Genomic DNA, 11,194 nt, shown 5'->3' with positions numbered 1-11,194 from the left:
AAAAAAAAAAAAAAAAAAAAAGGAACAGTTACGTTTGTGAAAAAATGAGGCCAGGCTTGGTGGCTCACACCTTGTGATCCTAGCACTTTGGGAGGCCGAGGCAGATGGATCACCTGAGGTCAGAAGTCCAGCCTGGCCAACATGGTGAAACCCCGTCTCTACTAAAAATACAAAAATTAGCCGGGCATGGTGGTGCATGCCTGTAATCCCAGCTACTCAGGCGGATGAGGCAGGAGAATCGCTCAAACCCAGGGGGCAGAGGTTGCAGTGAGCTGAGACTGCGCCACCGCACTCCAGCCTGGGTGAGAGAGAGAGAGACTCCATCTCAAAAAAAAAAAAAAAAAGGAAAAACCTGGAAGAATATTTGCTCGACTGTGAGGCGTGGTTGGTGGCCAAGTGATCACAGAATGGCAGGCCTGCCTATCCCTCCTGGTTTCTAACTTTCATTTAATGAGAATGTGTTATTCTGAACTCAAACACAGCATCGGTTTTTAAAAGGAACAGTGGAGAGGGGCTGTTCTGGTTTGAAGGGGACCAAGAGGCTGGGCATGGAAACTCAGGGACGATCCTTCAGGGGACGCTGGGCTGAGCCAGAACTCAGAGGCCAGGACAGCACTGGGATGAGCCACGCGGGCCCTGGTGGAACTTCCAGGCCTCCATGGTGTTGCTTTCACGGGTGCTTGAGTACCAAGGGTGATCTGGACCTCAGAGTCCTTGTTCACTAGGGGAGGCCAGGGCCCAAGGGGAAGGGGCAGCCTCCTTGAAGCCCCCCAACCCCTTGTCTGGGGTCCAGGCATGAGGTCACAAGCCCAGCCATCCCATCACCTGCTGGTCACTGCCCAGAGTTTCAAAGGACTGGATGTGCCAAGTCCTCACACCCAGCCCCACGTCCTGGGGGGATGTGGGAGCCCTGTGGGTCTCAAGGTGACACCCTGTGTCTTTGGATGCAGAGATCGTTAAGGAGGCTGAGGTGCTGCAGGCTGCGCTGGGCGTCCCAGCCCACGGGACAGGGGACAATGGCCACACGCCTGTGGAGGAGGAGGTGGGGGGCATCCCCATACCAGCACCGGGGCTCCTGCAGGTCACAGAGAGGAGGCGTGAGTACTGCTCCCTGCCCAGTGCACTCTATGAGGACCCCGTGAGCTCCCCCAGGAGACAAGGCAGCAGGGTCCACCTCCTGTCCAAACACTCCCTGGGGGCTCTGGGTCCAGCGCTGTGCACTAGACTCTTGCAGCTTTGGTTCCCTGGGCCTCACCTGCACCATCTGTCAAGTGAAAGCCTTCTAGTCATGAGTATACGCAACACCCATCAGATCCTGATGGTGCTGGGCTTTGCGGGAAGCTGTGGTTCACCCACAGCCTTGTGGGAGGACACAGCGGACACTCTCCTAGACCCCCAGGGCTCTAAGCAGCCTTGTGGGAGGGCCTGAGGGCTGACCGTACCCTCTCTGCCCTCAGAGCCTCTGAGCAGTGTCTCCTCTCTGGAGGTCCACTTCGACCTCCTGGACCTCACTGAGCTGACGGACATGTCCGACCAGGAGCTGGCCGAGGTCTTTGCTGACTCGGACGATGAGAACCTCAACACCGAGTCCCCAGCAGGTGAGGCCGGCATCGGGGCTGGGAGGTGTGCGTGGTGGGCTGAGGCCCCTTGGGAAGTCCTGGGAGGTGTGCGTGTGTTTTAGCAAGAATCCGTCACCACTTCATTTCACCATGCTGCTATTTGCCCAACTTGAAGCAATTTCCCCATCACAGCTGCTTAAAACTTTACTTTTCAAGTGAGCAACAGAAGGCTAAAGCCACTGTCCCCTCAAAAGCAGAATTTAATGAACGTGAATTTTCATCACAAATTGGGCCAAGAACGAAAGGTGGGGGTGATCACCAGCCCGGGCCCCTCCTCAGCTCACTAACTTCCTCTGATTCCCATGGAGCGTTGCCATTGGCCTCAAGGCAGCTCCAGTGTCCTCACTGCGTGCGAGCAGGGCCCCTGGCACAGCCACGTGCTCAGCATGACCAGAGCACAGGACTCACCACTGAGGCTGCGACAGCGTGTCCTTAGTCTCTTCTGACAGTGACCAGTGAAGGACAGTGACGTGACCTGTGTGAACTTCAGTGATAACTGAGAGCATCGGGCTGAGCCTTCCCTGCATGGGACAGTTGGGCCCGGCCTCTGCTTCCCCGCCCCCCAGACCACCCAGGACCTCATTGAAAGGACCAGCCCCACTGTGAATCCTGCCAGCGGCCAGCTGCTCCCCTGGTTCCTGGAGGTGTCAGGAAGGGGTGTTGGCCTGTGTGTCCTGGGCTGCTGCAGCCCCAGGTGTGTGGGAGGGAATGGGGCCTGGTGAGTCAGCCCCCAGCTCACCTCCAGGACACGGCCACTGCCTGACCCTGGCCAGTTCCCACCACCTCCATGTTGGTGGCAACTCTTCCCACCCAGCCCGTGAGCCCAGGCATGTCTACTGTGGCTGCGGAGGTGGAGTGCGAGTGAGGGGCTCAGACCGCAGCCCCACAGAGCCCGCACCGCGGAGACACAAGGCCCATGATGGGGCAGAGGCTCCCAGAGGCCTGCAGGGCTCACGGGAGTGGTTGGCTGAGCTGGGACACCTGCCAGGGGGTGGTTTGGGGAGGCCCCACCTGGGTCACTTGACCACGCAGGAGAGGCTCAGCCTAGGGTGTAGTGACTCTGGGGAGCACCAGACAAGGCCCCATCCAGGCCCCACCCAGACCACGATGTCCACCTCTCTGGTGGGGCGTGTGTGGTGGGGGCCGATGTGCATGCCAGGCACAGGGGCCGGTGCAGAGCATGGGCAGGAGTGGCCCAGGAGGCCAGCGGGACCTGAAGCCCTCCTGCATTCACCCAGGCCTCTCGGCCACACTGAGCTGCCCTGCCCGCATCCCCCTAGGTCTGCACCCGCTGCCCCGGGCTGGCTGCCTGCGCTCCCCTTCCTGGACGAGGACAAGGGCTGAGCAGAGCCGTGAGAAGCAGCCCCTAGGTGACCCTGAGCGGCAGGCCACAGTCCTGGACACGTTTCTCACCGTGGAGAGGCCCCAGGAGGACTAGGCCATCTCCGCCTGCCCTCCAGCTCCTGCAGGGCTGGAGTCAGAACACCATGATGGCAGATCTGGGCAGTCCTCACCCAGCAGACACACTTCGCACCCCCACGAGGCTCCAGCCGTCACCTCCTGACACACACCCTGGGGGCAGCTCCCTGCCAGCCCCAAGGCCTGCCTTGTCTGTTGGGCACGGGTCTTAGCTTCACGTGGAGACCAGCCGGCTTTCCTGGGGGACACATGGGGCCCCTGGATGCCTCTGGGAGCCCCAGCACAAGCACAGCCCAGTGGCCTTACGTCCAGCTTGTTCCTGGGCCCTGAGTCAGGAAGACAGCGTCAGAGTCACTGCCGGGAATGTGGTGAGGAGTGGAGTGGCCCATGGCGGCCCTGGGATGAGGGGGACCCAGGCCTGTGACAGCCACTCCAGGAACTCCGGGGGGTGCTCCAACCTCCGCGCTTACCTGTGCTACCAAGCTCAGAAGCCAGAGGCAGGTTTGGTAGTGGCTAATGGGACAATGTGCTGTCCAGCAAAGCACATGGAGGAGCGGCCCCAAAATTCCCACCTTGATTTCCATCCTGCCCCTTCTACTCCATGAGGCACTGTCTCACTAGGGTCCCCTCCCCAAGGCTCAGCTCTAAGACCTGCACCTGCTTCTCTTGGTCCCTGCGTGACAGGCAAGTCCATTCCCTCCTTAGCTAAGAACACCAAATATCACCAGACTGCCTCAGAAACTTGGTGACACCTCCTGGAATGCTCTCGGCTCAGGGAGGGGTTCACCGTCTCCCTGTCCTGCACCCACTATGAGGCCACATCCTCATTTCTGCTCCCATCCCATTGCCCGGTTACACGGCCTGCCCACAGCCCTTAAACTTGCTGGGCAGGTTTGGGGCCCATGGGACCCGTGGGTCTGTGTCCGGCAGCAGCAGAGGAGGCTGACAGGCCCTGCTCCTCTGCTCTGGGGTGTCTGGGGGCCCCAGCTCATGCCCTCCCAATGCTTATATGCTGAAGCTCACAGAATGGGCTTCCTGCCTGACAGCAAGTCAAAGAATGAGTGTAATACGAAAGCGTACGCTTACTTTCCATCCGCAAGCCAACCTGCCCCGGCCCCATTTCCCATGAGCACGCTTCTGGGGAAGGAAAACCAGCTCCTGGCCTTCACTGTCAGTAGAGCTTTGGAGATGCCCCAGGCATGCCTTCAGCTCCTTCTGTGTACGGGACTTTAGAGGCGGCACCTGCTCCCACTTCTGAGCCACCCGCTGCCTCTCAGCACTGCTGGCAATCCTGCCTCAGCCAGGTCTCCTTCCCTGGTTTCCAGTCACACAGAGCCCAGCAGCTTTCTCTTTCAGTCCCATAAAGGCAGCCTATGTCCCTGGCCACACCTCCACCCGCCAGGGTCTTCCTCCCCATTTCCATCCTTCCTGCTGAGCTTCCACAGAGCTCGTTTGCAAACAGTGGGATTAAAGCATCACTACGCATTCAAAGGCCTGGTCACAGTCTCTTCCTTTCCAACACCAGAGTGCATGAGGTGCCTGCTGGGGGTGTGGGCTGAGCTGTCCTGGGCTCCATGCCCTGATCATTCTCCGGCTGCAGCAGCCCAGGGGCTCTGCTGTGCTCACTTGGGTCACATTTGGGGGATGAGTGTCCTGGATTTCTAGTCCCAAAGTTACACAACAGAAGGAATCATTAAGGAAGTGAAAGTCATGCCCCACGTGTTGGTAAAGGTGGCCCGGGCCAGGGGAGGGAGTCACTCCCCAGCAAAGGAGTCGCTCTCAACACATTCCTGTCCCAGAGGCCACTGGCACTGGTCATGGGGAGGCACCAGATGAGGCCAAAACTCCTGTCCACTGTCACTACTCATGAAATGAGATGGCCACAGAGCCTGGCCAGGACTGACCTCCCTTCTGCCAGACCCATGGGTCTCTGTGTGTTTCCGTGCTGGGCTCTGAGGGGAGAAGCCTGGGGCCTCCCATACATGAAAATTCTCAGTCGGGTGTCCTACGACCATGGACCCAGAAAACGGCCTCCGTCAGTGACGTACCTTCTGGAAAGGGTGCACAGCTACCGGCAGGTACACGCAATCCACCCCATTCCACCTTCCCTTCTGGCAGAGGGAGGGAGGCAGGCAGGCTGAGAAATACAGAGGCTGAAGGCTCGTGTCCCCGCAGGGTGCACAGACTGCCACAGCACAGACAGCAGCACCGGCAGGTGTCACTCTGGCCGGTGGAGCTTCTCAGCAAAGGTGCAGCTGAGCCACCATCGACAGGCTGATGAGGCAAACTGCGGGTCACGCCCAGGACAGCAGGGAAAAGGCCGTGGAAAATGGTGTCTGATTCAGGGGCTGAGACGACTCCTGATTGACATAAGGAACAGCTTATGAAGGACACATGCAGGAAGGCTGAGGGGAAGGCGCGTGACAGCCCTGAAGAGGTGAGGGTGAATGCGGGCGCCGAGGAGACAGGTCTGGAGGGAACAGCCCGGTAGGGGAGGCACAAGGATCCCACACCCACATCATCATGAAGGACCCCAGGCATGTGCAGCCGGCTGGGAGGTGACGAAATGGACACCCAGGCTCTCCCAGGGGTGTTGGAGGGAACCACAGTGGGGCTGGAGCCATGAGCCCATGACCACCCTGCATCCTGGAGGCCACCAGATGCCACGATGTCACCGGGGAAGGGTGGGGTTGAGGAAGCACCCCCACCTCCATCTGAGGGACCTGAGACCAGGCCCCAACCGGACCCCAAGTGGCTCAGCTACTCTGGGTCTGGTGGATGCCATGATGAAGGTTGAGTGCTGGAGAGTTGTTGAGTCCAATGATACGCATTTTACAAACAGCAAAAGTTGAACGTGTTCACCCCCAGTTGGAAATTATATTTTTGAGGCTCCAAGGCCAACGTAACAAGCAATTTATAAAATGTACTACAAAGCCCCAGTGTCTGATCTGGCCTAGGTCGAGAGAGAGGCTAAGAGCAAATAGTCCCAGGACAGCAAGCAGGGCCTCCTCCTCCAGCTGCTCACCCAGGACATCTGCAAAAGGGTGTCTTCCCCAGGTCCCATCCCAGGTGACCCACAAGCAGGGCCTCCTCCTACGGCCGCTCACCCAGGACATGTGCAAATGGGCATCCCCCAGGTCCCATCCCAGGTGACCTAGACACGCATCCACCCACCCCAAGGCAGTGGCTGAGGCTGACACTGCCCTGCGGTTGCTGACCCCAGTGAGTCCCGGAGGTAGGTCATGTGCTGGAGACAGCGCAAGGGGCATCCTCACCGAGTCCCACACACCCCAGATAAGAAAAAGCAAAGCCTCCCTCAGTTCAAGGCACCAAAGGGCCTGGAGCTCAGAGCCCAGAAGGGGCCTTCCTAATAAAAATTAGGAGCTACCTAACCCCAGGAAAAGGGTTCATGAACAGGCACTAGGGTCAGAGGCAGCCACGTGCTGAGGCTTCAGACCACAGCCTCTCCACAAACACCCCTGAGCCGGCTGGGGCCCTGCAGAGCTTCCCCCTCCAGGACTCCAACAAAAAGGGATCACAGGAACCAAACTGATGACCCAGATACATCCTGCAGTGAGAGCACCTCCACCCAAGGACAGGGGCCAGGTTTTTTAAGCAACTCAAGTCCCTCACACTCAGAGCAGTGCTGGCACGGAGCCAAGGTGCAGGTGGGGGTTGGGGGGATGCCCCGATGAGGAACCCAGATGTAAGGCCCCACAGCTCCTCCTCCTCCCTCAGCCACGCACCTGTGGGTGGTGTGGACTTTCCTTTTTAATCCTTTTTAAGGACAGATCAACAGATCAGCACCAGGCACGGTGGCTCAAGCCTGTAATCCCAGCACTTTGGGGGGCCGAGACGGGCGGATCACGAGGTCAGGAGATCGAGACCATCCTGGCTAACATGGTGAAACCCCGTCTCTACTAAAAAATACAAAAATCTAGCCAGGCGAGGTGGCGGGCGCCTGTAGTCCCAGCTACGCAGGAGGCTGAGGCAGGAGAATGGCGTCAACCCGGGAGGTGGAGCTTGCAGTGAGCTGAGATCCGGCCACTGCACTCTAGCCCGGGCGACAGAGCGAGACTCCGTCTCAAAAAAAAAAAAAAAAAAACAGATCAGCTTCCACCAATCCAAACAGCTGCTTTAGAAACCTGACTCACCCTTGATACCTGGCTGATGCTCTCCTTTTCTGAATTCTACCAAACCCTGAGGGTTTCTGTACTGGACCCAGGCTCCTCTGAGTGACTTTATGACCACATCAACACGCCTCCACAGAAGGTGCCCCACGCAAGTCCCTCTTGAAGCTACACTCATGCCTGCCTCAGCACCACAGGGGCCAGAGCCCTGAGGCCTCTCCCATCTAACCCTGGACCCGACTGTTCTCCAGCAGCAGGACCCAGGGACTCAGGGTACCCCCTCTGCCCACTCCCACTCCCTGCATGTGGCTCAGAGCACCCTGATCTAAAACGCCCGTTCACAGTTGTCACGTTTTAATTTGTTTTGGGTGAGATTCCACAGCTGCTTTGCAAAGGCCCCAAGTAAGTGGCAGTCACCTGAATTCCACCCAGCAGCAGGTGCAGGCACCACCACAGGCTACGCAGAGCTCCCCTGCACAGGCTGCTCCATGTCCTCCTCCTCCTGTCCCTGGTTCCAACCCTTCAGCCCCTCGGGTAGGGACGTGTCCTCCTCCAGGCTGCCCAATGCCTTCTACAAACTCCTCATACGTAGACTTCTCTGCGAAGGGCCGAGGGCCCAGCAGCTCCACCATGTCTGCCTTCTCCAGCACTTCCTTCTCTAGGAGCCGCTGGCCCACCTGGAAACAACGGCCCACCTGTCAGACAGCTCTGAGGACATGCTCACAGACCAAACCTAAGCAAGCTCGAGGATGGGTGTGGCCTGACCATGACCCAACATGGGACCCACGACCCGTCTGGGCAGAAGCCACACTCACCTTCTCCACATGCTCCCGGCACTGTGTCAGCAGGTCCAGGGTGCGCTTGTAGGCGGCGCTGATGAGGCACCGGACCTCCTCGTCGATGAGCTGGGCGGTTGCCTCGCTGTACGGCTTCTCCACTGGGGCCTCGCCTTGTCGGGGAAAGTCGAAGGACACCTGGCCCAGCTTCTCACTCATCCCAAACTGCACAATCTGCAAGTGCGGAACCCAGGATGAGCCTGCGCCCAACATAGCCTCCTGCAGCCCGCGCTGGGGGACGCCCACCCTTACCTGGGCATACGCACTCTGGGTGACCTTCCTCAGGTCGTCCTGAGCCCCCGTACTGATCTGCCCGAAGCACAGCTGCTCGGCCACCCGGCCCCCGAGCATCATGCACATGCGGTCGAAGAGCTGCTCCCGGGTGTAGAGGTGCTGCTCCCGGGGCAGGTACTGTGCATAGCCGAGCCCCGAGCCCCGGGGGATGATGGACACCTGAGGACAGGACCCATGCCCTCGTCACCCCAAACACTGTCCCCGCTTCCTCCAGGAGCCACCCTGGAGCGGCCAGGCCACCTGACCCTAGCTCTGACCACAGGTCCTTTCACTGGAACGTGAGAACAGAGCCTGACCCAGGCCCCCCGTACACCATGGGGATGCCCCGAGAAGTGCACCCGCCTTTGGGAGCTTCACATGGAAACCACCTCTGCTCTGCCTGCCCTGCAGAGGCTCTGGAGGGGCCAATGGTCGAACCCAGAGCTCAGGAGTGAGGTGGGTTTAACACTGAGGCTGCTCCCTCGAGTCGCATGGCCGAGGCCCCATTTGGAACCCAGTGCTCTTCCTTCCCACCCCAAAGGGATCTTTTGACAAATTCTAGAGCAGTATATTCCTTAAAAAGTTAAACGGCCAACCCTTGAATGTACCAGGCCCACATGGCCACAGGTTGGCGCAGAGATTCCAGGCCCAGCCTGCCGGGCAGACTCACTCATGGTGGGAAGACCAACCTTCAGCAGGGGGTCCACGTGCTCCAGGAACCAGCCCACCACCACGTGTCCGGCCTCGTGGTAGGCCACAGTTGTCTTTTCACTAGGCTGCAGGACCTGGGTCTTCTTCTCAAGACCTACACATCACATTCCCAGGGGAGTGAGGCAGGGCAGGAATAGGTGGCTGGGAAATGAGGTCCCTCCCTCTGCGCCCAGCCGTGTCTGCAGCTACACCTGATCCCCAGGCTTGTCTATACCAGACAGCAGAGGCCAAGCCCAGCTCCATGCTGCCTTCTGCTTTGCAGTGAAACCCACATCCCACACACCTCACACAAAGCCTTAAAACAGGCCCATTTGAAGCCAATGGGAACAGCTGCATGTGAAACACAGAAAGCCACCATATCCTCTGGTTTGACTAAAAATGACAGCACAGCATGACAGGACAGAGAGGGATGATTTCAGTGCCCTAACAGCCCAGTGTACCGACAGGTAACAGGACAAAGGAAAAGCATAGATGGCACAGCCAGCCCTCCCCAGACCCCTCTCATCACACCAGGACAGCTCTCAGGAGGCTTTGGTGGCAGGACATGGTGACCACACCTGGAATCCCAGAACTTTGTGGAGGCCAAGGTTGGAGAAACACTTGAACTCAGGAGATCGAGACCAGCCTGGGCTACATAGCAAGACCCCCTCTCTCTAAAAAATTTTTTTAATTTTTTTAAGTTAAATAAAAATAAGCAACTTTGGGCCGGGCGTGGTGGCTCACGCCTGCAATCCCAACATTTTGAGAGGCCGAGGCAGGCAGATCACAAGGTCAGGAGTTCGAGACCATCCTGGCTAACACAGTGAAACCCCATCTCTACTAAAAAGACAAAAAACTAGCTGGACGTGGCGGTGTGTGCCTGTAGTCCCAGCTACTTGGGGGGCTGAGGCAGGAGAATTGCTTGAGCCCAGCAGGCAGAGCTTGCAGTGAGCCGAGATCGCACCACTGTACTCCAGCCTGGGAGACAGAGCAAGATCCCAACACTCCACTTCAAAAAAAAAAAAAAAAAAAGCAGCAGCTTTGGTGTTTGCTTTGAGATACTCAGTATCATAAGTACTTTATGTATATTATACTTCAATAAATGGTTACATAAAGCAGCAGCAGCTAGAACACTCTTCCACCTGACCAACGTCAGCTCTCACAGCTTGGGGTGGACCATGAAGGATGGCTACTGGCCACTTCCCTATTCTCCAGCCTCAGAACTGCACCAGGGAGCGCCAGGCCAAGCAAGGCCGTGTTGGCACTGCCTGGTCTGGCAGCTTCAGGAGACCCTTCCTCACAGCTGACTCCAGTTCCCCAAGCTGGCCTAGCTGCAGGAGGCTGTGTGACCCGGCCCACTCTACAGTCTGCTGAGCTGAAGACAGATGGATACCGCTCCCCACCAAGCTGAAGAAAATGCACTGTAAGGCTGGGCACAGGGGCTCACACCTGTAATCCCAACACTTTGGGAGGTCGAGGCGGGCAGATCACCTGAGGTCAGGAGTTCAAGACGAGCCTGACCAAAATGGTGAAACCCCATCTCTACTAAAAATACAAAAATTAGCCAGGTGTGGTGCTATGTGACTGTAATCCCAGCTACTCTGGATGAGGCAGGAGAATCACTTGAACCCGGGAGGCAGAGGTTGCAGTGAGCCGAGATCATGCCACTGCACTCCAGCCTGGGCAACAAGTGTTAAACTCCGTCTCAAAAAAAAAAAAAAAAAAAAAAAAGGAAATTCACTTTGTTCACTCCTTTCACAACAGTACTGTCCTGAGGAGGCTTGGGAAGTTCCCTACAGCTTCCAGGAGGCTTTTCCCAGGAAATCTCATCCGTTCCCTTCAGGGAAGAAAGCTCCTTTGCCCTCCACAGTAGGCATTCAAACCTGGTTCTAATATGCTTCCTTGGGCCTCTGATGGCCTGGAAGGCTTATCCCTTTCAATTTCTAAATGTTGCTCCCAGAAGGGGCATGAAAGCTATTGGTAGATCCCAAGTCCCATATGTTGGTTTAGAAAATTGGTTCCTGGCCGGGCGCGGTGGCTCAAGCCTGTAATCCCAGCACTTTGGGAGGCCGAGACGGGCGGATCACGAGGTCAGGAGATCGAGACCATCCTGGCTAACACGGTGAAACCCCGTCTCTACTAAAAAAATACAAAAAACTAGCCTCCCGAGTAGCTGGGACTACAGGCGCCCGCCACCTCGCCCGGCTAGTTTTTTGTATTTTTTTAG

At 57.6% G+C, this 11,194-nt stretch overlaps 2 protein-coding genes across 3 annotated transcripts in view; one reads left to right on the top strand and one right to left on the bottom strand.

The window, feature by feature from the left end:
- Window positions 1-4,529, top strand: part of DBNDD1 (dysbindin domain containing 1) — a 14,405-nt gene extending 9,876 nt beyond the window's left edge. For both annotated transcript variants that reach the window (XM_031934406.1, XM_023228962.2), the window contains exons 2-4: window positions 951-1,097; window positions 1,458-1,598; window positions 2,900-4,529. In XM_031934406.1, the coding sequence (XP_031790266.1) occupies window positions 1,526-1,598; window positions 2,900-3,057 (231 nt within the window). In that variant the 5' untranslated portion in view covers window positions 951-1,097; window positions 1,458-1,525 and the 3' untranslated portion in view covers window positions 3,058-4,529. The remainder of the gene's footprint in view (window positions 1-950; window positions 1,098-1,457; window positions 1,599-2,899) is intronic.
- Window positions 4,530-7,138: 2,609 nt separating this feature from the next.
- The window catches only part of LOC111553857 (AFG3-like protein 1), a 30,015-nt gene continuing 25,959 nt past the window's right edge, over window positions 7,139-11,194 (bottom strand). The window contains 6 exon segments of the mRNA XM_026447365.1: window positions 7,139-7,652; window positions 7,654-7,730; window positions 7,732-7,845; window positions 7,984-8,178; window positions 8,257-8,457; window positions 8,967-9,082. Of these exon segments, the coding sequence (XP_026303150.1) occupies window positions 7,523-7,652; window positions 7,654-7,730; window positions 7,732-7,845; window positions 7,984-8,178; window positions 8,257-8,457; window positions 8,967-9,082 (833 nt within the window). The 3' untranslated portion in view covers window positions 7,139-7,522.

The sequence above is a fragment of the Piliocolobus tephrosceles genome, chromosome 17, assembly GCF_002776525.5.
Source record: "Piliocolobus tephrosceles isolate RC106 chromosome 17, ASM277652v3, whole genome shotgun sequence".
NCBI lineage: Eukaryota > Metazoa > Chordata > Mammalia > Primates > Cercopithecidae > Piliocolobus > Piliocolobus tephrosceles.
The sequence above is the reverse complement of the archived record's forward strand: the minus strand, read 5'-3'. Positions and strand labels throughout refer to the sequence as shown.